The 20,323-nt window shown below is 39.2% G+C and overlaps 1 protein-coding gene across 1 annotated transcript in view; it reads right to left on the bottom strand.

Annotated features, from left to right (window-relative positions):
• GLDC (glycine decarboxylase) overlaps positions 1–20,323 on the bottom strand; it is a 95,957-nt gene that overhangs the window by 56,465 nt on the left and 19,169 nt on the right. The window contains exons 4-8 of the mRNA XM_032308311.1: positions 14,446–14,610; positions 7,839–7,916; positions 6,638–6,785; positions 5,932–6,128; positions 2,841–2,937 (exon numbers count right to left, since the gene is read on the bottom strand). Of these exons, the coding sequence (XP_032164202.1) occupies positions 2,841–2,937; positions 5,932–6,128; positions 6,638–6,785; positions 7,839–7,916; positions 14,446–14,610 (685 nt within the window). The remainder of the gene's footprint in view (positions 1–2,840; positions 2,938–5,931; positions 6,129–6,637; positions 6,786–7,838; positions 7,917–14,445; positions 14,611–20,323) is intronic.

Below are 20,323 nucleotides of genomic sequence, written 5' to 3'. Positions count from 1 at the left end.
TGGTATGTCCATACAATGGGATAATATTCAGCCATAAAAAAAAAATAAGTACTGATTCACACCGCAATATGGATGAACCTTGAAATCATTATGCTAAGTGAAAGAAGCTAGGCACAAAAGGCCACATACTGTAAAAATCCCATTTATATGAAATGTCCAGAATAGGCAAATACATATAGGAAGAAAGTAGATTACTAGTTCTCAGGGGCTGTAGGGAGGGGAGAAGGTTGGGGAGTGACTGCTTCATAAACTGGTTTCTTTTTGGGGTGATGACAATGTTCAGAAATGAAATGCTAGTGATGGTTGCACAACTTCACAAAAATAACTAAAAACCACTGAACTGTATTCTTTAAATGGTCAAATTTTATGAAATTAATTAACTGTAAATAATTATCTGTAATAAATTAACTGCATTCTTTTTTTTTTTTTAGATTTTATTTATTTATTTGACAGAGAGAAATCACAAGTAGATGGAGAGGCAGGCAGAGAGAGAGAGAGAGGGAAGCAGGCTCCCTGCGGAGCAGAGAGCCCGATGCAGGACTTGATCCCAGGACCCTGAGATCATGACCTGAGCCGAAGGCAGCGGCTTAACCCACTGAGCCACCCAGGCGCCCTAAATTAACTGCATTCTTTAAATGGTCAAATTTTATGAGTTATAGCTCACTGAAAGAGTTAATGAAATGTAAATTATACCTCAACACAATGACTTTAGAAAAAGCTAATGAAAAAATTGCTTGTGGTAGTATAACCCAAGAATAAAGAAGACATAAAGAACAGGACATGATGCAAAGTCAGATGACTGTGAAATATCACAAGTTTATAGAAAGAATTTTAAAAAAGAATTCAATAACACACTTTCAGAGATTTAAAAAAAAAAAAGGCTTTGTACTACCAACAGTGCACAATTAAGACAATTACAGCGTGGAGCCTATTATGCTCAAGAGAAAAGGGGCAGTCAAGAAACAAAGAGCAGTTGCTAAGGAAGCAGAAAGCTGGAGTTAAAGGCAATAGTGCTCAAGGAGCATCTCAAAAGATTATCAGTCATCTCCTAACAAAAAAGATTAATTACATGCTTATAGAGAATGACACTGGAATTATGAGCAACTGCTTTATGCAACCAATTATGAAAAGAAATTCATGAAATGAAATAGACAATGGGTAGCTAGAAGCTCTCCAGAATGAGAAGATAAAAATCAGAGAAGACAGGGGCATCTGGTGGTGTAGTCAGTGTCCAACTCTTGCTTTCAGCTCAGATCGTGACCTCAGGGTCCTAGGATTGAGCAGCACATCAGGTTCCACACCCACTGTGGTGGAGTCTGCTTGGGATTCTCTCTCCTGTCTCCCTCTACTCCTTTGCCCACCCCCAACTCTTTCCCTAAAATAAATAAATAAATCTTAAAAAAAAAAAAAATCAGAGAAGGGGCACGTAGGTGGCTCAGTCGTTAAGCATCTGCCTTTTGCTCAGCTCAAGTCATGTGAGGGTCCTCAGATCAAGCCTCACATCAGGATCCCTGCTCTGCAGAAAGCCTGCTTCTCTCTCTCCCACTCCCTTGCTTATGTTCCCTCTCTCACTTCTCTTTCTCTCTCTCAACCTCTGTTAAATAAATAAATAAATGAATAAATAAGCAAACAAACAAGCAAATAAAATCTTCAAAAAAAAAAAAATCAAAGAAAACAGAGTTGGGCTAGTTCCAAGGCAAACATCACTTTAATAATTGCTAAAAAAGATGGAGACCTTTGTTCAGCCCAAGTTCACCAGTAAAATTAATTTCAAACATTGAAGCAGAAAAGCCCTTAATGCATTTAATAACCAGACAGATATCTTTTGCAAGTACATGAGCAGAACAATGAGGAACAATAAGTAGTTGCAAAGGAAGGGGAAGTATGCAAGCAGGGAATTCAACAAATGAGGGGTAAACTACAGAAAGTAATAGCATCACATAAAGTTCAATTTGTTATCAACAGAGGAAAAACTCTTGACAGCTGGCTCCTTCCTGTGATAACAGAAGAGTTCTTAACTAACTAAAAAGCAGCAGCCACCTTTTTGAGGCCATAAGACAAGAAAACCTACTGAGGAAGCTAGTCCAAAGACCAAAGGCTATAGAACCAAATATAAGATCTTATTATCTACTGCCCCTGGAGAGTCTTTCTAAAACCTGGTGGTGGCGCTTTCAGCCAATGCCCTAAGAGAAAAAAGCACTGTACTGCCCACTGAAATGCTGAAGAGAACTCTTTCTCTCACCCTGAAGGAGAAGATGGACTGGTTGCTCAGGAAGAATCCTCCTGCTCAGGAAGAATCCTCCACCTAAGCCCAGAAACTGGCCTGGTCTCAAACACTACTCCTTCTGACATGAACCCTGGGCAACTTCCAAAATCATCAGGAACTTAGGAAGCTACTCCTCTTTTACTCCATCCTTTCAGGAATGCTTATCCTGAGTCCCCAGCAAGAGTACCCCACGACCACCACCAAACAGGCAATCTTCATCACCCCTCAAGCATAGTCATGTTGCCTTCCTCACCACATTCCTAGAGGGCTTCCATTTCAACCCTAAGGAAAGTGCCCAGTCGCATGCCACCCATAAGGGACCTGGCCCAATGGCCGAGAACGCTAGAAACACTGAAGTATCAAGTATATTCGTACACAGAACTCCAGGAAAATACATTATATTTTGGTTCTGACAAGACCACAGGGCTTCTCTACCAGTAAGATCACACCATTTCTGATGCAAACACTGGCCAGTAGGTGGTAAACGGATGAAAGAACAATTGAGTGAATGCATGAGCAGCTCATTTCTGTTAATTCTAAACGATTCAGTGGGCAAGGCAGGCATGTGATCTACCTGAGCTGTACAGATGTTGCTAGTAGCCTTGTCTCTCCGGATGTGTTGTTCCCTGGTTTGAAGAGCAAGACGATACACTTCTTTCCCAGTGGCATCTCTGGTCCAAGAATAAAATACTTAGTTAATACATATGATCATAGCACAAGGGTGGTCACAAATGGGCCTATTTCTTTCCTTCCCAGCTTGAAAGGAACCTAGAAAATGTATTTGGCTGCAAGGCCATAAAGAAACAATTCCTAAGCCACCCTGTTTTAAATAGGACTAATAATTTTTAGTATACACTCTGAGGAAGGAACTGAGATATATACAGTAAGACTAGCAACCTTGAAAGGAAACTTCCCAGGAATTACCCAGACTAATATAATGATGGGGAATGAAGATTCAATTTAAAATTAAATTTAGAGGGGCGCCTGGGTGGCTCAGTGGGTTAAGCTGCTGCCTTTGGCTCAGGTCATGATCTCAGGGTCCTGGGATCGAGCCCCGCATCGGGCTCTCTGCTCTGCGGGGAGCCTGCTTCCTCCTCTCTGCCTGCCTCTCTGCCTACTTGTGATCTCTGTCTGTCAAATAAATAAATAAAATCTTTAAAAAAAAAATTAAATTTAGAGAAAATTCAATTTCACTTTAAGCATCTTGGCAGGCACAGAAAAAAGGTATCTGACAAAGGAATCAACTTCTGCATTAGAATCTAAAGCAACTGTATTGCTACAAAGAAAAAGAATGTGGTGAATCAATAAATTGTACACCTGAAACTAGTATTACACTGTATGTTACCTGGATTTTAAGAACTTAAAAAAAGAATATTAATAATCTTACCACTTATCTCTAAGAAAAATTTTCCTTCTGGGATGCCTGGGTGGCTCAGTTGGTTAAGTAGCTGCCTTCGGCTCAGGTCATGATCCCAGCATCCTAGGATCGGGTCCCACATCGGGCCCCTTGCTTGGCAGGGAGCCTGCTTCTCCCTCTGCCTCTGCCTGCCATTCTGTCTGCCTGTGCTCGCTCGCTCTCCCTCTCTCTCTGACAAATAAATAAAAATCTTTAAAAAAAAAAAAAAAAGAAAAGAAAAGAAAAAGAAAAATTTTCCTTCTTTCCTAATATAATTAAGAATTTGGATACAGGCACCTGGGTAGTGCAGTTGGTTAAGCAACTTACTCTTGGTTTTTGTTCAGGTCACAATCTTAGGGTTGTGGGATCAAGCCCTGAGTAGGGCTCCTCACTCAGAGTCTGCTTGAGATTCTCTCTTGCTCTCCCTCTGTCCCTCCCACTCATATTTCTCTCTCTCTCAAATAAATAAATAAATCTTTAATAAAGAGTCCTGAGATTGAGTTTGGAGTTGGGCTCTTGCTTAATGGAGAGCCTGCTTCTCCCTCTGCCTGCCACTCCCCCTGCTTGTGCTCTCTTCTCTCTTCTCTTTCTGACAAATAAATAAATCTTAAAAATAAAATAATTTAAAAATTTAAAAATTAAAAAAAAAAAAAAGAAAGAAAGATTCAACAGTCCTGTCCTTATTTCACCAAGCTCTGGGGTCTATTTTTCAGAAAGATAAGCAAAGATCTTTCAGAAAGATAATACAAAAATCAGCAGATAGGAGCACCTGGGTGGCTTAGCCGTTAAGTGTCAGCCTTTAGCTCAGGTCATGATCCCAGAGTACTGGGATCAAGCCCTGCATCTGGCTCCTTGCTCAGGGGTGAAACTGTTTCTCCCTCTCCCTCTGCCTGCTGCTCCCCCTGTTTGTGTTCTCTCTTTATCTCTGTCAAATAAATAACTAAAATTAAAAATTTTTTTAAAAAAATCAGCAGACAGGTGGTCCTGGGTGGTTCATTCAGTTAAGTGTCTGCCTTCAACTCAGGTCATGGATGATCCCAGGGTCCTGAGATGGAACCCCACATTAAGCTTCCCACTGAGCAAGGAGCCTGCTTCTTCCCCTCCTCTGCCCGTTGCTCCCCGTGCTTGTGCTGTCAAATAAATAAAGTAAATCTTAAAAAAAAAAAAAAAAAAATCAGCAGATGAGATGCCTGGGAGGCTCAGTCAGTTAGACATCTGCCTTCAGCTCAGATCATGATCCCAGAGTCCTGGTATCAAGCACCACATCGGGCTCCTTGCTCAGTGGGGAGCCTGCTCTCCCTCTGCCTCCCTCTCCCACTGCTTCTGCTCTCTCTCCCAGACAAATAAATACAATCTTTAAAAAAAAAAAATCAGCAGACAACAATATATTAAATTCTTTTTAATTAGAAAATTTTCTGCCTCATTTCGCCTGGTAAAGATATATCACTGAAAGAAGCAAATGTAAAAATTTGAAGAAACTGGGGCACCTGGATGGTTCAGTGGGTTGAGCCTCTACCTTCAGCTCAGGTCATGATCTCGGGGTCCTTGGATCGAGCCCCGCATCAGGCTCTCTGCTTGGCAGGAGCCTGCTTTACCCCCCCCCCCCGCCCCGACTGCCTCTCTGCCTACTTGTGATCTCTGTCAAATAAATAAATAAAATCTTTAAAAAAAAAAAAAAAGAATACTTGAAGAAACTATTTTTACACTAAAAAGCAAGGTGCCTCTTGCTATTATGTGGTAAGCTGCTTTTCAAAAATTCAAATTATTCACTAATAGAGACTATTCACTTAGGCTAATAAGTCCAACTTCAATGAAAGGTCTAAAGAGCATGCTAAATTTCCCCAGTAATAATCATGACATTTATCTAAATTCTTAATCTGAGGAGGTGTATCAATGAGAAGCACTTGAGAGAGTACATTTAGAAATTACCAGAAAAAACAAGTAGCAGACCTCTATGAAATAATGTAGATAACAGTTATGTGTACATGGTAATCTCTCACTGTGCATGTCTTTTACCTAACTGTGTGGCGTGATAATGCTTTTGAGAATGAAAGTGGTTAGATATAAAACACACCTAAAATGTCCAGTCTTTCAATGCTTTTGTCAACCTAATTGAAAACTTAACTTCTATGACTTCAATACCAATATGCTGTAAATTACCCTGCATGGCCCGATTAAATTCAGAGAAAAATCAACAACTTTTGTAATCAGACAAGACAGGAAAAACAATAAGCACAATCAAAAAGTGGAGAAACGTGAGCTGTGTTACCTTGTTACCCCCACCATTCTCCCGGGCATCATCCTCACCAAGCTTTCTCTAACAGCAAAAAAGGCCGCATGCGGTCCGCCATAGCCCAGTGGCACTCCAAACCTCTGTGAGCTACCGAGGGCAATGTCCACCCCAAACTCTCCAGGAGGCCTCAAGATACACAGAGCTAAAAGGTCAGTAGCACAGCAGGCCAGGCTCTAGAAAGGACACAAGAGAGAAAGTGGTGGTTAATTGTCACCTTCCCCTGAGAGCAGTTGGAGAGTAGTAAATTATGTTCAATATAAGCAGACAGACAGGGTTGTTTCAGACCTGGTGAATTCCATTTACTCACTGATTCATTCAAAAATATTTACAAAGGGGCACCTGGGTGGCTCAGTCAGTTAAGCATCTGACTTCAGCTCAGGTCATGATCTCAGGGGCCTGGGATCAAGCCCCACATTGAGCTCCTCACTCAGCAGGGGGCTTGCTTATCCCTCTCTTTCTGCTCCTCCCCCTCCTCATGCTCTCTCTTTCTCAGATAAATAAAATCTTAAAAAAAAATTACTGAATGCCAGGAATTAATGAACAAAATAAACTTGAAAAAAGGCAGGAAGGATAGAACTTAATATTCTAGGCGATACAGGTATAGAAACTAAGATGCATTAAAATCATTAATTCAAAGTTGGGACACACCTCCGTGAACCCCCACAAGGAGAGATTTGCCTACCCCAGTCTGATGGGCCCTCTCCACAAGCTCTGTGAAATCTTCCACCTTCCCCTCAGTGTCTGGATACTGGAAGAGCACTCCACTAACATCTTTTCCACTTAAGTCCATTTCATGGGGTAACTTCAGCTCAATGAGAACGCCATTGTATCTGGAAAGACAATAGACAAAGAGCAATCATGCTTTTGATTTTCAAGAGAAAATAAAAATCCCTTACAATTTATTTTCAGTGATATAGTGTCCATCTTCCATGTCCTTCCTCATTGTCCCCCACCCCACCTCATCCTGACACACACTCACATATAGGCGCGCGCACACACACACACACACACACACGTGCATGTGCCCATCTCACATCTGACCTTTCATTGTTAACAGAGCTTCACACCATCTCAAGTGCTTCCAACAGCTTGGCTTCTGTTTCTCTCCTCCACCCTTACCACTCCCATTCCGCCTTTCCTGCTAGAACCTGCTCCTGAAAGGGTCAGGAACAAGGCTTCCTAGGACTAAAGAACCCAACTTTAGACAGCAGTCACCACTTTCACCTGGGATCAGTTTTAGGTGAATGGAAAGCCATCAATAAGACAAAGAGAAAGACCTTTCTTAACCATCCAGTTCCAATCCTATGTGAGAACATCCCTTCTGAAGGGATGGTGGTTTGGGGTTGGGAAATATTAATATTGCCCAGTTATTACAAGAAGAAAGCAAACAAATACACCAGCCAGGGATAGCTGTGCTGTGTTTATCTGATTACAGCACTAAACTAATATAGTACGCTTGTTTTTGTCTATATCATACCACACCTAGGTTTTACTTAGATTCCCTATAAACAATGTTTGCAGTAGTATACACTAAATTCTAACAATTGCATGAGAATTCCATTTTCCCCCTACTTTTCAAGCTTTCCAGAACATTGTTGAAATTATTTCAGTATTTTTAATTTTCTTTTTAAAAAAAGAAAAAAAACAACAGCGTTACTCAATACAAAGCAAAGGCAACTAAAGTCACTTCTATATTCTCCATTCTGGCACATTTTACTTACAAGGCAAGATCTCAGAAAGACAGTGGGAGGGAAAGTAAAACTGAACAACCTCAATATAAACCAGGTTCACCTCCAATCAGTTTGAAAGTAACAGAGAGAAACAACAGAGATGAGTATGATATATATTATCCCTGAGTTCAAAATAAGATTGAAATTAATTACTTGGCTCGAGTCTGGACGACAGCTATTGTCTGTGGGTGGCAACGGGGGTCAACAAAAAATCTCTTCCTCTTGTTGTGTCTGTTGAAAAGGAAAATCACATTCAAACATGAACATTAAAGAAATCAAAGTGGCTTCTAAGAACGCAAAGCAAAGGTGGTACTTAGGGAAACTCTGAATGCAATGTAAAAAATGAGTCATCAATTCTACTGAAATCCACTTTCTATTCTTAAAAAGAAAACCAAAGGCCCAAAATAGAGTCACTTGTGCTAGGTTCATGTCACCAAACTGAGGCTTAATACATACCTGATTATAGTTTCAAACATCCCCAGTAACACAATCTTAATTGGTCAGCCTAGAATTTCCTGGTAAGCACCAATGAGGTGGTAATTCACCTAATAAGACCCTTTTTGTCCTCCAAAGGAAAGTGACATTGCTCTAAGTAATCCCTTTCTTGTTTGTAACTTCCTTAAAAACCTTTTTTCTTTCAGGGCAGTTGGGTGGCTCAGTCTGTTAAGTATCTGCCTTTGGCTCAGGTCATGATCCCAGAGTCCTGGGATCAAGCTCTATGGTTGGGCTTTCTGCACAGTGGAAAATCTACTCCCTCCCCCTGCTCATGCTCTCTCCTATCTCTCTCAAATACAGAAAGAAAATCCTTAAAAAAATAAAATAAAATAAAATAATAAAAACCTTTCTCTTTCAAACTGGACAGCAACATGTAAAAGAATGAAACTGGACTACTTTCTTACATCATACACAAAAATAAGTTCAAAATGAATAAAAGACCTACATATGAGACCTGAAACCACAACAGTCCTGAAGAACACAGGCAGTAATGTCTTTGACATTGGCCAAAGCAACTTCTTATTAGATATGTCAACTGAGGCAAGGGAAACAAAAGCAGAAATGAACTACTAGACCTTCATCAAGATAAAAAGCTTCTGCATAGCGAAGGAAACAATCAATAGAACTAAAAGGCAATCTACTGAAGAATCTACTGGGAGAAGACATTTGCAAATGACATCTCTGATAAAGGGTTAGCATCAAAAATATATAAAGGACTTATAAAACTCAACACCCTAAAAGCAAATAATCCAATTAAAAAATGGGCAGGAGACATGAATAGACATATTTCCAAAGAAGACATCCAGATGACTAAAGATCCTCAAATCACTCATCATCAGGGAAATACAAATCAAAACTGTAATGAGATATCATTTCACATCTGTCAGAATGACTAAAATCAACAACACAGGAAACAACAGGTCTTGGCAAGCATGTAGAGAAAGAGGAACCCTCTTACACTGTTGGTGGGAATGCAAACTGGTACAGCCACTCTGGAAAACAGTATGGAGTCTCCTCAAAAAGTTAACAGAATTGCCCTATAATCTAACAATTGCATTACTAGGTATTTACCCAAAGGATATAAAAATACTGGTTCAAAAGGATACATGCACCCCAGTATTTATAGCAACATTATCAACAATAGCCAAATTACGGAAACAGCTCAAGTGTCCATTGCCTGATGAATGGATCAAGAAGATTACACACACACACACACACACACACACACACACACGATGGAATATTACTTGGTCATAAAGAATGAAATCTTGCCATTTGCAGCAATGTGGATAAAGCTAGGGAGTATTGTGTTTTGCCAAATAAGTCAATCAGAGAAAGACAAATACCATACAATTTCACTCATATGTGGAATTTAAGAAACAAAACAGATGAATGTAGGAGGAAAAAAAAAAAAAAGAGAGAGGAAAGCCAGGAAACAGGCTCCTAACCACAGAGAACAAACTGAGAGTTGTGGAGGGGCAATGGGTGGGGAATGGGCTGAATAGAGGTGATGGGTTTTAAGAAGGGCACTTGGGTGCCTGGATCAAGTCCCACATCGGGTTCCCTGCTCAGCAGGGAGTTGCTTCTCTCTCATACTCTCTCACTCTCAAATAAATAAATAAAATCTTTAAAAAAAAAAAAAAAGATTTTAAGAAGGGTACTTGTGATGAGTATTGGGTATTTTATATAAGTGATGAATCACTAAATTTTATACCCGAAACTAATATTACACTTTAACTAACTAGAATTTAAATAAAAACTTGAAAAAAGAAATTAAATCATCAGATATTAAAAAAAAAATCTTTCCCTTTCTATAGCCCTTTATCACTCTTTTCTATTTGCTAGATGAGATGCTGCCTAATGCATGAATCGTTGAATAAAGCCAGTTAGATCTTCAAATTTACTCAGTTGAATTTGGGGTTTTATTTTTTTTTAAACACTATTCCAACCCTATTTAGCAAAATCAATCTTAAACTGGCTTAAATTTTTAAATATGTTAAGAGTTAAAAGAAATAAAAACAGGAGGGGCACCTGGGTGGCTCAGTTGGTAAAGTCTCTGCCTTTGGCTTAGGTCAAGATCCCAGGATCTGGGGTGGAGCCCCACATCGGGCTCTCTGCTCTGCAGGGAGCCTGCTTCCTCCTCTCCCTCTCTCTCTCTGCCTGCCTGTCTACTTGTGCTCTCTATCTGTCAAATAAATAAATAAAATCTTAAAAAAAAAAAAAGAAAAAGAAATAAAAACAGGATAATGACTGGGTACAAGTAGAAATAAAAAAAGGTTGAAATAAAAACATCTGAGAATTTTACTGCCAAAGAAGCATTTGGAGATTATCTAAACCAAATGTCCTCATTCATGAAAGGACTCAAGAGAAGTGACATGGGCAGTACCTTACAGCTACCAAAGGACCTAAATCCTGGGAGTTTTCTAAACGTTCATGATTTCAGGAAACAAAATTGATGGAGATTGTTAAAAAGAAAACCAAAAAATTTTTTAAAGGGGAGGGGCGTCACCCTGGCTTGGTCTTGGGGCATCTGCTTTCAGCTCAGGTCATGATCCAGGATCCTGGGATGGATTCCCTCCTCTCCGCCCCCACCCCACTGGCTCCCTGCTCAGCAGTAAACCTGCTTCTCCCTCTCCCATTCCCCCTGCTTGTGTTCCCTCTCTCACTGTCTCTCTGTCAAATAAAAAAAAGAAAACCAGAGGCCCAAAATGGGGTTTCTTGCACCAGGCCCAGTTATCAAACCGGGTTTTAATACCTAAACTAACTGCAGTTTCAACCTCCTCCAGAAAGGTAGTCTTAACCCTGAGTCAGGAATTTACTGATAAGCACAAAGGAGGTAATCTGTCTTGTGGGCTTTCTCCATCCACCAAAGGCTAGAAGTGGTCATCTGCATAATAAGACACCCTTTCATTCCCCCTAAGGGAAGGTGATCTTGCCTATCACATTCTTGCCCCACCCTCCTTCCTATATAAGAGAAATCTTTCATTTGTACAACTCCTCAGGGAGCCTTTCTACCTGATAAGTAGAATGCTGCCCAATTTGTGAACTGTTTAATAATAAAGCCAGTTCAGATATGCTTCAGATATGCTCAGTTGAATTTTGGTTTTTTTAATAGTATATGTAACAGTGCATGTATCATGAGCATATCTGGGTTGAAAGGATGGGGAACACGACATATACATTGTGCTATGCATTTAATTTTCCAGAAGGATACACACTGACCAGTTAACAACAGCTTTCTCAGTGGAACAGGACTGAGAAACAGCAGGTTCACTTCATTATATTCTCTACTGTTTACATATTTTTCCACTCTGAACAGGTATTTTTATAATTAACATAACTTTAATAGAGCATTAAATTGGGAGAAAAGAGCCATCTGTTTTTGGAAACAAAAACACTGCTATTTTAACTTTTATTTATTATTATTATTATTTTATTTATCTTTTCTAAAGATAAAAACAACAAAGCTACTTTTCAAGAGTCAAATTAAACATAGGCCCGAAGGTATGAGAATTAAGAGAGATGAAGTAAATCGAGCATTTGCAGAGCTGTAGCTCATTAACTTAAATCAGTTCAGGACCAAACCCCTGAACCATCAACCAAAAAGGCCTCAGGTTCTCCAAGTATGAAATGGAAGCTTAGAAAGAGGCGGAGGAGATGAAGCAAGAAGGGGGATAAGGAAGAGATAAGATGAAAATGTGAACAGCTGAGAACCGAGCAGCATTCTTTCCGGCTATCCACCCGGGATCAGGTGGAAAAGTCTGAACCCACCTCTGCTGCTTGGAAAGCAGAATAACCTGCGGCTGGAAATTCAGAGCTTTACATACCTGCTAAGCAAGTTTGTTTGGGGTTCACTACTGCAATGTTGTGATTTATAAGAATATATATTTGGTCATGACCAAATTTTTAATATATCAAAAACCAAATATTTCATATTTTCATTTATATTTAAGCCTTCATCCACAGTTCTTGGCTCATAGCTCCCCAAACTTCCTAACTGTGGAGAACACAAAGATGTCTTTTTACATGTTAATTAAATTTGGAAAATGTCCACAGATGGGGTTTGGTTGCCAATGGAACCAACTATGTGATTAGAGGGGTGGAACTTTTAGTCCTACTCCCTGATCTCAGAAGGAACAGGGACTGGAGGTCAAATCAATACCCAACTGCCAATGATTTAATCAATTCTGCTTATGTAATGAAGCCTTATAAAACCCAAATGGACAGTGTTTGGAGAACTTTAGGTCAATGAATATGTGGCAATCGGAGGAGAATGGTATATGCTGAGAGTGAGCATGGATGCTCCACACCTTTCCCACATATCTTGCCTTATGTATCTCTCCCATTTGGCTATTCCTGTTTTTTTCCTTAGTAATAAACCAGTGATAGAGTAAGTAATGTTTCTCTGAGTTCTGTGAGTCGCTCTAGCAAATTAACTGAGCGTGTCCTGGGAACCTATTGTTTATAGCCAGGCACTCAGAAGCAAAGGAAATAACACAGGCTTGCCACAGGCATATGAAGTGGGGTGGGGTGGAGTGTGGTGGGGGGGCAATCTTGTACTAAACTCTTAACCCCTGGAATCCGATGCTATCTCTAGATAGATTGTGTCAGAATTGAGAGGAATTCTTAGACACCCTGCTGTTCTCAAAGAATCGTTTGTTGGTGTGGGGAAAACCTCCACACACATACTGGAATTGGTACCAGAACCAATTTAACCATCTCTAAGTATCTGGAAGCCAAAAAAGAGAGTTACATGGGCATTCAGAGCCAGAGGCACAAAATCTCAGACATACCATGAATATGGGCAGATTTCCCAACCAGATGACATCTACAGGAAAATTCTACCAGGAAGGTAAGCTCAAAAGTACTCACAAGGCCAAGAACAAAGGAAGGTGAGGAACTGGAAAGCAACTGTTAACTCTATACCATGACCCAGCAGTTCTATTTCTAGAAATGCATCCTCAGGAAATAATCAGAACTTTAAAAAAAAAATTTTTAATTTTAAATTATAGAATATTAAAAAATCAGAATTTAAAAAAATTTTAAATATTTCTTTTAAAAAGTTGTTATTTTTTCAGTGTTCCAAGATTCAGTTTATGCACCACACCCAGTGCTCCATGCAATCAGAACTTTTTTTTTTTTTTAAGATTTTATTTATTTATTTGACAGAGATCACAAGCAGGCAGAGAGTCAGGCAGAGAGAGAGGAAGGGAAGCAGCCTCCTTGCCAAGCAGAGAGACTGATGTGGGGCTTGATCCCAGGACCCTGGGATCATGACCCGAGCCAAAGGCAGAGGCTTTAACCTACTGAGCCACCCAGGCATACCGCAATCAGAACTTTTGACAAAATTTATTCTAAATATGTAAAACAATAGCATCTGTAACAGTAAAAGATGGTATCAAAGTGAATGTGTAACAAAAGAGATGAGGTTACATAGATTATGGTACTTTCATGCGAGTGAGTAATACCAGGTAGTCAATAAAAGCCATGTCCTAGAAAGCTGACTAAAGCAAATCTTCTCACAATGTATTGTTGAATACAAAAAAACAAGGTATAAAACATTTAAGGACAACCTAAAACAATTTGCTTCATGAAAGAAAATGGTATTTCAACAATACAGATCACCAGTTCCTACCCAATAACCGTTCTCCCCTTTACCAACAGGAACAGAACTTGAGAATGTAGTGGGCAGCAGTGCGCCTCTAATAAAAGCTGCATTCCCCCAGGTCACATAGGTAGGGGTTGTCAAGAAAGCATGAAGTTGTGAATGCAAGTTTCCAACAAACTCTTTCAAGAGGCCGTATTTAGCTAGCAGCACCCTTTCCCCTTTCCTCCTTCCTGGGTGCAGAGGTCATGGTTAAAGCCCCACCAGTCATCTTGTGACCATGAGGACAAAGGCCTCACACTGAAGATGGCACAGAGAGGGGAGCTTGATACTATCTCAGAGCTGCCCTAACATCCCTGAACTTAACACTATGGATGACCAGAGCCAACACAATGAATGAGAAGAGCCAAATGTTTTCTCATGTTAAATGGAAAACAATAGCAGCTTTAAAAAGCCACTTTTCTAAAGCTGCTACTATTGCAGATTTTTTGGTTCTCTCAGCTGACTGGTATAATGCTACTGTGTGTGTGTGTGTGTGTGTGTGTGTGTGTGTGTGTGTTTCTGAGACAGAGAGAGTCAGTCACTGGACACCAATAGGGCCAGCTCTACCTGCACAGCCAAAGACACCCGAGAATGGCCCTTGGCCCATGGGCCTCTCACCTGTGGCATAGCTGCATCGCCTCTGCAGCTGCTGTGGCCTCATCCAGCAGGGATGCGTTGGCCATGTCCATGCCTGTGATGTCGCACACCATGGTCTGGTAGTTTAGTAAACTCTCCAGTCTCCCCTGAGATACTTCTGGCTGGTATGGAGTATACTGGGTGATCCTGTGAAAGACACAAAGGCCATGTCCAAACTGTGACTTCACTATCAGAAAAGTGCACGAGACGTGTTCATTTTGGAATTCAGTAACTGGAATTAAGTTTGCCTTCTTTGAGAATTGTGTTATCAGTAGGGATGCTTAGACTTAAATCACAGTAACAATATTATCTTTAGTTTGGCCATGTTCAGTACTTACATTTCTATTTTTTTAAGTTGCTTTTTAATCTTACAGGTCTGTATTAATAATCTCATCATATGTATGTGTTTTATTGTAACCTGGTTCTTAAATCCACGTGAGTTTACCTACGGTAATATAAACACAAGTTTTACTTCTTGTTATCTTTCTTCTAGCTAAAAGCCTATCTCCATCACAGTCCACAATAGGAAAGCGTGGTGTTTTTTCTCTAAAGATTTTATTTATTTACTTGAGAGAGAGAGAGCGAGCATGAGTGGAGAAAAATCAGAGGGAGAAGCAGACTCCCTGTTGAGCAGGGAGCCTGATAGAAGACTCAATCCTGGGACTCCAGGATATGACCTGAGCTGAAGGCAGTCACTTAACCCACTGAGCCTCCCAGATGCCCCACAAAAGTTTTGTTTTATGGGGATCTTTGTTTTTATACTAAGCAGTAGAGATTCTATGTGCTCCTAGGAAATTAAGAGAGGTCTATTTAAGAATCCTGACTATTCAGTTATTAAGTCTGGAGAAGTTAACTCTGCAGCTATCAAAATTCAAGGATATAAATGGTTAGAAGACAGCACAGCAAGAGTTTTAGTCTTGTATCCTCTAGTTATTAGTCAGAAATATTTCTTCAGGTATTTGAGCTAATCCATTTTATACTTTCATCCTTTTTTCATTACTTCACTCATCCTACAAACTTTACTACATGCCTGTAACCACCAAGAACTAGGCTATGTTCTGCTGATGATACATCATAAACAAACGGGTAACAGTCCCTGATCTCAGTAATATGCTGTCATGGGGAAAAAGAGATAATAAATAAATGAAATCATTTCAGAGTGATAAATTTTTTTTAAGAAAATAAAATCAGGGGTGCCTGGGTGGCTCAGTGGGTTAAGCCGCTGCCTTCGGCTCAGGTCATGATCTCAGGGTCCTGGGATCAAGTACGGCATCGGGCTTTCTGCTCAGCAGGGAGTCTGCTTCCTCCTCTCTCTCTCTCTGCCTGCCTCTCTGCCTACTTGTGATCTCTCTCTGTCAAATAAATAAATAAAAATCTTAAAAAAAAAAAAAAGAAAGAAAGAAAATAAAATCAGGTGATATGAGAGGGTGACTGAGGACTCGTAACACAGCTGCTATCTTTTCACCCAGAATCCATTCACTCTACCACCAAAGTGGGTCAGATTGGGGTCCATGCTCCCACATGTGATTGACATTGTTTTATAATTCTATTGTTTTTGTTCTCCTAAGCCAGAAAAGTATTAGGGAAAAACAATTTTTTTTTTAAAGCCCTATCCCTTTCTGTCTTGCTCTGGTAATCATGTGCAGGATATTTCCATCCTTTTTCTTTTCTTTCTGAAGGCTTTGAAATCAATACTTCTTATGTTTGAGGGGGAGTGGGTGAGGGAACTTGCCTAACCAAGCAGTCCAACATCAAGAGTTTGAAATAATTTTAAAACTTTTAACTGGCATAGTTGTGTGTGTGTGTATGTGTGTAGGTGTATAGCAGAGTACATTTTTGCTCCAGTTAACTCCTTGAACAGCCTGGCTTAGCAACTATAAATCAGTTTGCCAATTCTAAGTGGGTGGTGAACTGGAATGAATGAGGCACACAATACATGTTGTAGACAAAGTAGAAAAGGAATCTGAGTAGAAATGGGGTCACACAAAAGGCACAGACAAGAAGCAATTGTGACCTCACATCCGATAAGACTTTCACACACACCATGGCCTGCCACCACAAAGACATGCTTAGATTGCCTGGCTATCTGAAACTTTCATTTTATTCAGAGTCATTATTTTACATATAGACAGACACACAAACTTGTTCAGGCACACACGTGAGCATACACAAATTAGCTGGTCCATCCAATAAATGGGAAAGATTCAGAATACCCATGGACACAGCATATACAATAGGAATAGAGACAGCAATATTCCAAAGAATTCATCACAGCACTGAATATTGAAAAAGGAGTAATAAGAACAACACAAAAGCAACAAAATGAAGTGTTCACTGAAAAGAGAATTATGCATACATAATACTACACATTTATTGAAAATAATGCATTAAAGAATAATTCCTGGGACGCCTGGGTGGCTCAGTTGGTTAAGCGGCTGCCTTCGGCTCAGGTCATGATCCCAGTGTTCTGGGATCGAGTCCCACATCGGGCTCCTTGCTCGGCAAGGAGCCTGCTTCTCCCTCTGCCTCTAGCCTGCCACTCTGTCTGCCTGTGCTTGCGCTCTGTATCTCTCTAACAAATAAATAAAATCTTTAAAAAAAAAAAAGAAAAAAGAATAATTCCTGACATGAAGGTGCTCCTGATATATGTATTTAAAAAGTACAAGTGTTAAATACTATGATCCCATTTTTGTAAATTTTTTGATTATCTTACACCTTTTTATTATAAAAATTTGGAAAATTCAGATGAGAAAATAAAATCACCCATTATCAGAAAACTCCCAAGATAACAACAGTTACCATTTAAATGCATTTCTTTTTAATGTTTTTTTTTCTCTTTTATGACAGACACACTCAAGTATGTTGCCCATTTTTCTGTTGTGGTATCTGCCCCCTGTTTATTTGTGACTTCTCTTTATAATTCCTTTTTCTCCAGCTTTATTGAGATAATCGAGATAAAGTGTACAGGGGCACCTGGCTGGCTCAGTCAGTAGAAGGTCTGACTCCTAATTTTAGGGTGGTAAGCTCAAGCCCCACACTGGGTGTGGAGCCTACTTAATAAAATAAAATAATAAAATATAAAATATATAATATAATGATCTGATATACATATTCTGGTACCACAATCAAGCTAATTAATTTACTCTTTCTACACCATAATCATATTTATATTTAAAATAATATTATGTTCTGTGTAAAGTTTTATGCCCTGTTTTGTTAACAGTATCCCATGAACAATTTCTAATAACTTCAATATTGTTCAATGACATAATTTTAACTGTTATGTAGCATTAAATCATCTTATTTACTATAATTTATTATTATTTATTATTACTATTATTTATTATTAAGTACCCTCAAATTAAGTACCCTCTGTCTTATTTCCTTCAGATAAATTGCTAGAAGTAGAATTTTGAACTATATATGATAATTAATTTTAAGGTTCTCAGTACATATTGCCATGTTCCTCTCCAGAAAGATCATACCCTTCCGTACCCTATTTAGTACTATAATGATTCACAGATTTCCCTGCATTATCATGATACTAGTTTTAAGAAGCCCTGGGTTTCAACCTTAATTCTTTAACGTACTACCTGTGAATTGGGACAAGTAACCAAATCTCTCTTTCCCAGTTTCTCTTGGTGATCAATGAAGATAACGTCACCTATATCTTTATGTTCTTAGCATTCAAAGGAGGTTAATATATATAAAGCATATGGAAATGGTAAAATCCTGCCCAAATATTAGTTGTCTTAAAAAGGTTTTTTTTCCCCATTATTTTGATCTTTAAGAGGGATTTACTCACAATTCTGCTCAGATATTATTAGGTATTCCTATTTGGAAAGGTTTTTTTCTGAAAATTTATCACATCTTCGTCAGCTTCACATTGCCTATTCTTCCTCCAACTAGATCCCCAAATACACTAGTTACTCTTCCTGAATATTCTTATTCCTTCAAAGGTGTTGTGCTAGTTCTCAAGGTAGAAACTGCAGTTTTTTTGAGCCCAAATCATGATCTATTCCCATTAATCTTCCTTCCAATGCCCCATATCCACAACTTGCCCTTTGTTACCTTACTGCCCTAATGCTGTGCTTAAAAGAGGAACTTACTGAAGATCTGTTGTACAGAAGTGTGTAGTATTTGACTTCCCTTTTTAAATGGAGATGGCTCCCCATTACTTGCAGGAAAAAACCCCAGCCATCCCAAGTATAGTCCTCCATACCTTAGATCACACTGTTTGTTTGATAACAGACTTTGAGATTTAATATTTTCTTCTCTTGCCAGCTTTTCTTGCCTTGCTCAACACTCTAATAAGCCCGAACTTAGACTGAAGGTAATTAGTCCTGCTAAAGGCAGAGAGTTTTATAATTGTTTTCTTGCAAAAATAAATATATGATCCCACTTCTTTTATCTGTGAGCTTCCTTTAGTCTACACATTTTCTGGACAACTATAGTAACAGGTATTAAAGGTCTTAACAAAACTATTAAAAAAAACTCAGGACAGTGAGTCTGAGGCCCAAGGACACTAATAAACCCTCATTTCAGGAGAAAAATGCTAACACGGACCTCCTATCATCTATACAAAGGTTTTGCTGACTCAATTAGGCAAAATGTGGTGATTAAGATGGGGTGTCTGTGACCTACATTTTCTATTTCTTCTTTTGTTTAAAGATTTTATTTTTAAATAATCTCTACACCCAGCATGGGGCTCAAACTCCCCACACTGAGATCAAGAGTCTCATCCTCTACCGACAGAGCTAGCCAGGCATCCCTACATTTTCTTTATTTCAACTGACTAACTCAATTCATTTCTGCTTCTAGATGTATTTTAATATATTTTTAAAGCATCTGCACACCCAAGAAAGCATTTTATCTGGCTCAAACAAGATGCTTATATATTTAACATGGCATTAACATTTATCCCAAAATAAGCATTTTCTACGATTTTGGGCTGTGACATTCTTGTGGGATTGAGAAAGAAGGAGGTAGTGCAGTAGGACAAACATTCATGAGATTCTCTCCTTTTAATCCCAGAGCCAAAGTTACTCAGAACAGAAATAGCCAAATAGAAAAATTTAAGTGTTTTTCTATTAGTTACTGATGTTATCAGCCATGAAAGATTTCTTTTAACAGTGGACCCCATAAAATAAAATTCTGGACCTGATGTAAATTTTCTTGTAAGAGCCCAAATGTTTGTATTCTTTTGAAGCTATGTTGTCCATTTATTTTCACCTCACGTCACCGGAATTTGTTGGTTCTGTCTCTATGGAAACCATTCAGAAGGGTGATACTGTGAAATCTCCTTGCCCTCATGTGCACAGCCCTCTCTATCAGTGCTGGTGATGTACAGTATTACCCTCTGAGATTCAAATCAACTTTCAGTGAATGGAAAGGAACAACATTTAAAATGTGCCCAAAAACCAGGACTGAAAAAGCAAAACAACATTGTTTCCCTCTCAAAATGCTGGCAGCTCCTAAAGTAAATTAACACATCCACTCACAGCCAGGAAGCAATATGGTGAATATTCTCTATGGCCACCAAGAGTGAAGGGCTCTGGCCAGTATTCAGAGAGCTAAAATGCTGCAGCTCATTCATGTACTTTTGAGGCTTATTTTGTAAGGGGAAAGACAGGCCATTTGCTTTTGAAATCAAACTTGGAGTTCAACCATGCAAACTTTTGTCAATACCACAGTGGAAAAGAAACCTCAGCAGTGCAAATTATTCACACTCACAGTAAAAGCAAAAAACAAAACAAAAACAAAAACAAAAAGCACCTAGTTCTTTGATGGTTCTTTCCTGTTCTCCTACTAATGAAGAAATGGAGCATATTGAAGCTAAAAGCTCTGGCCAGGAGGTGGG

The sequence above is a fragment of the Mustela erminea genome, chromosome 12, assembly GCF_009829155.1.
Source record: "Mustela erminea isolate mMusErm1 chromosome 12, mMusErm1.Pri, whole genome shotgun sequence".
In the NCBI taxonomy this organism is placed as follows: Eukaryota; Metazoa; Chordata; class Mammalia; order Carnivora; family Mustelidae; genus Mustela; species Mustela erminea.
Note: the sequence above shows the minus strand (reverse complement) of the source record. Positions and strands in the feature narration are given on the sequence as shown.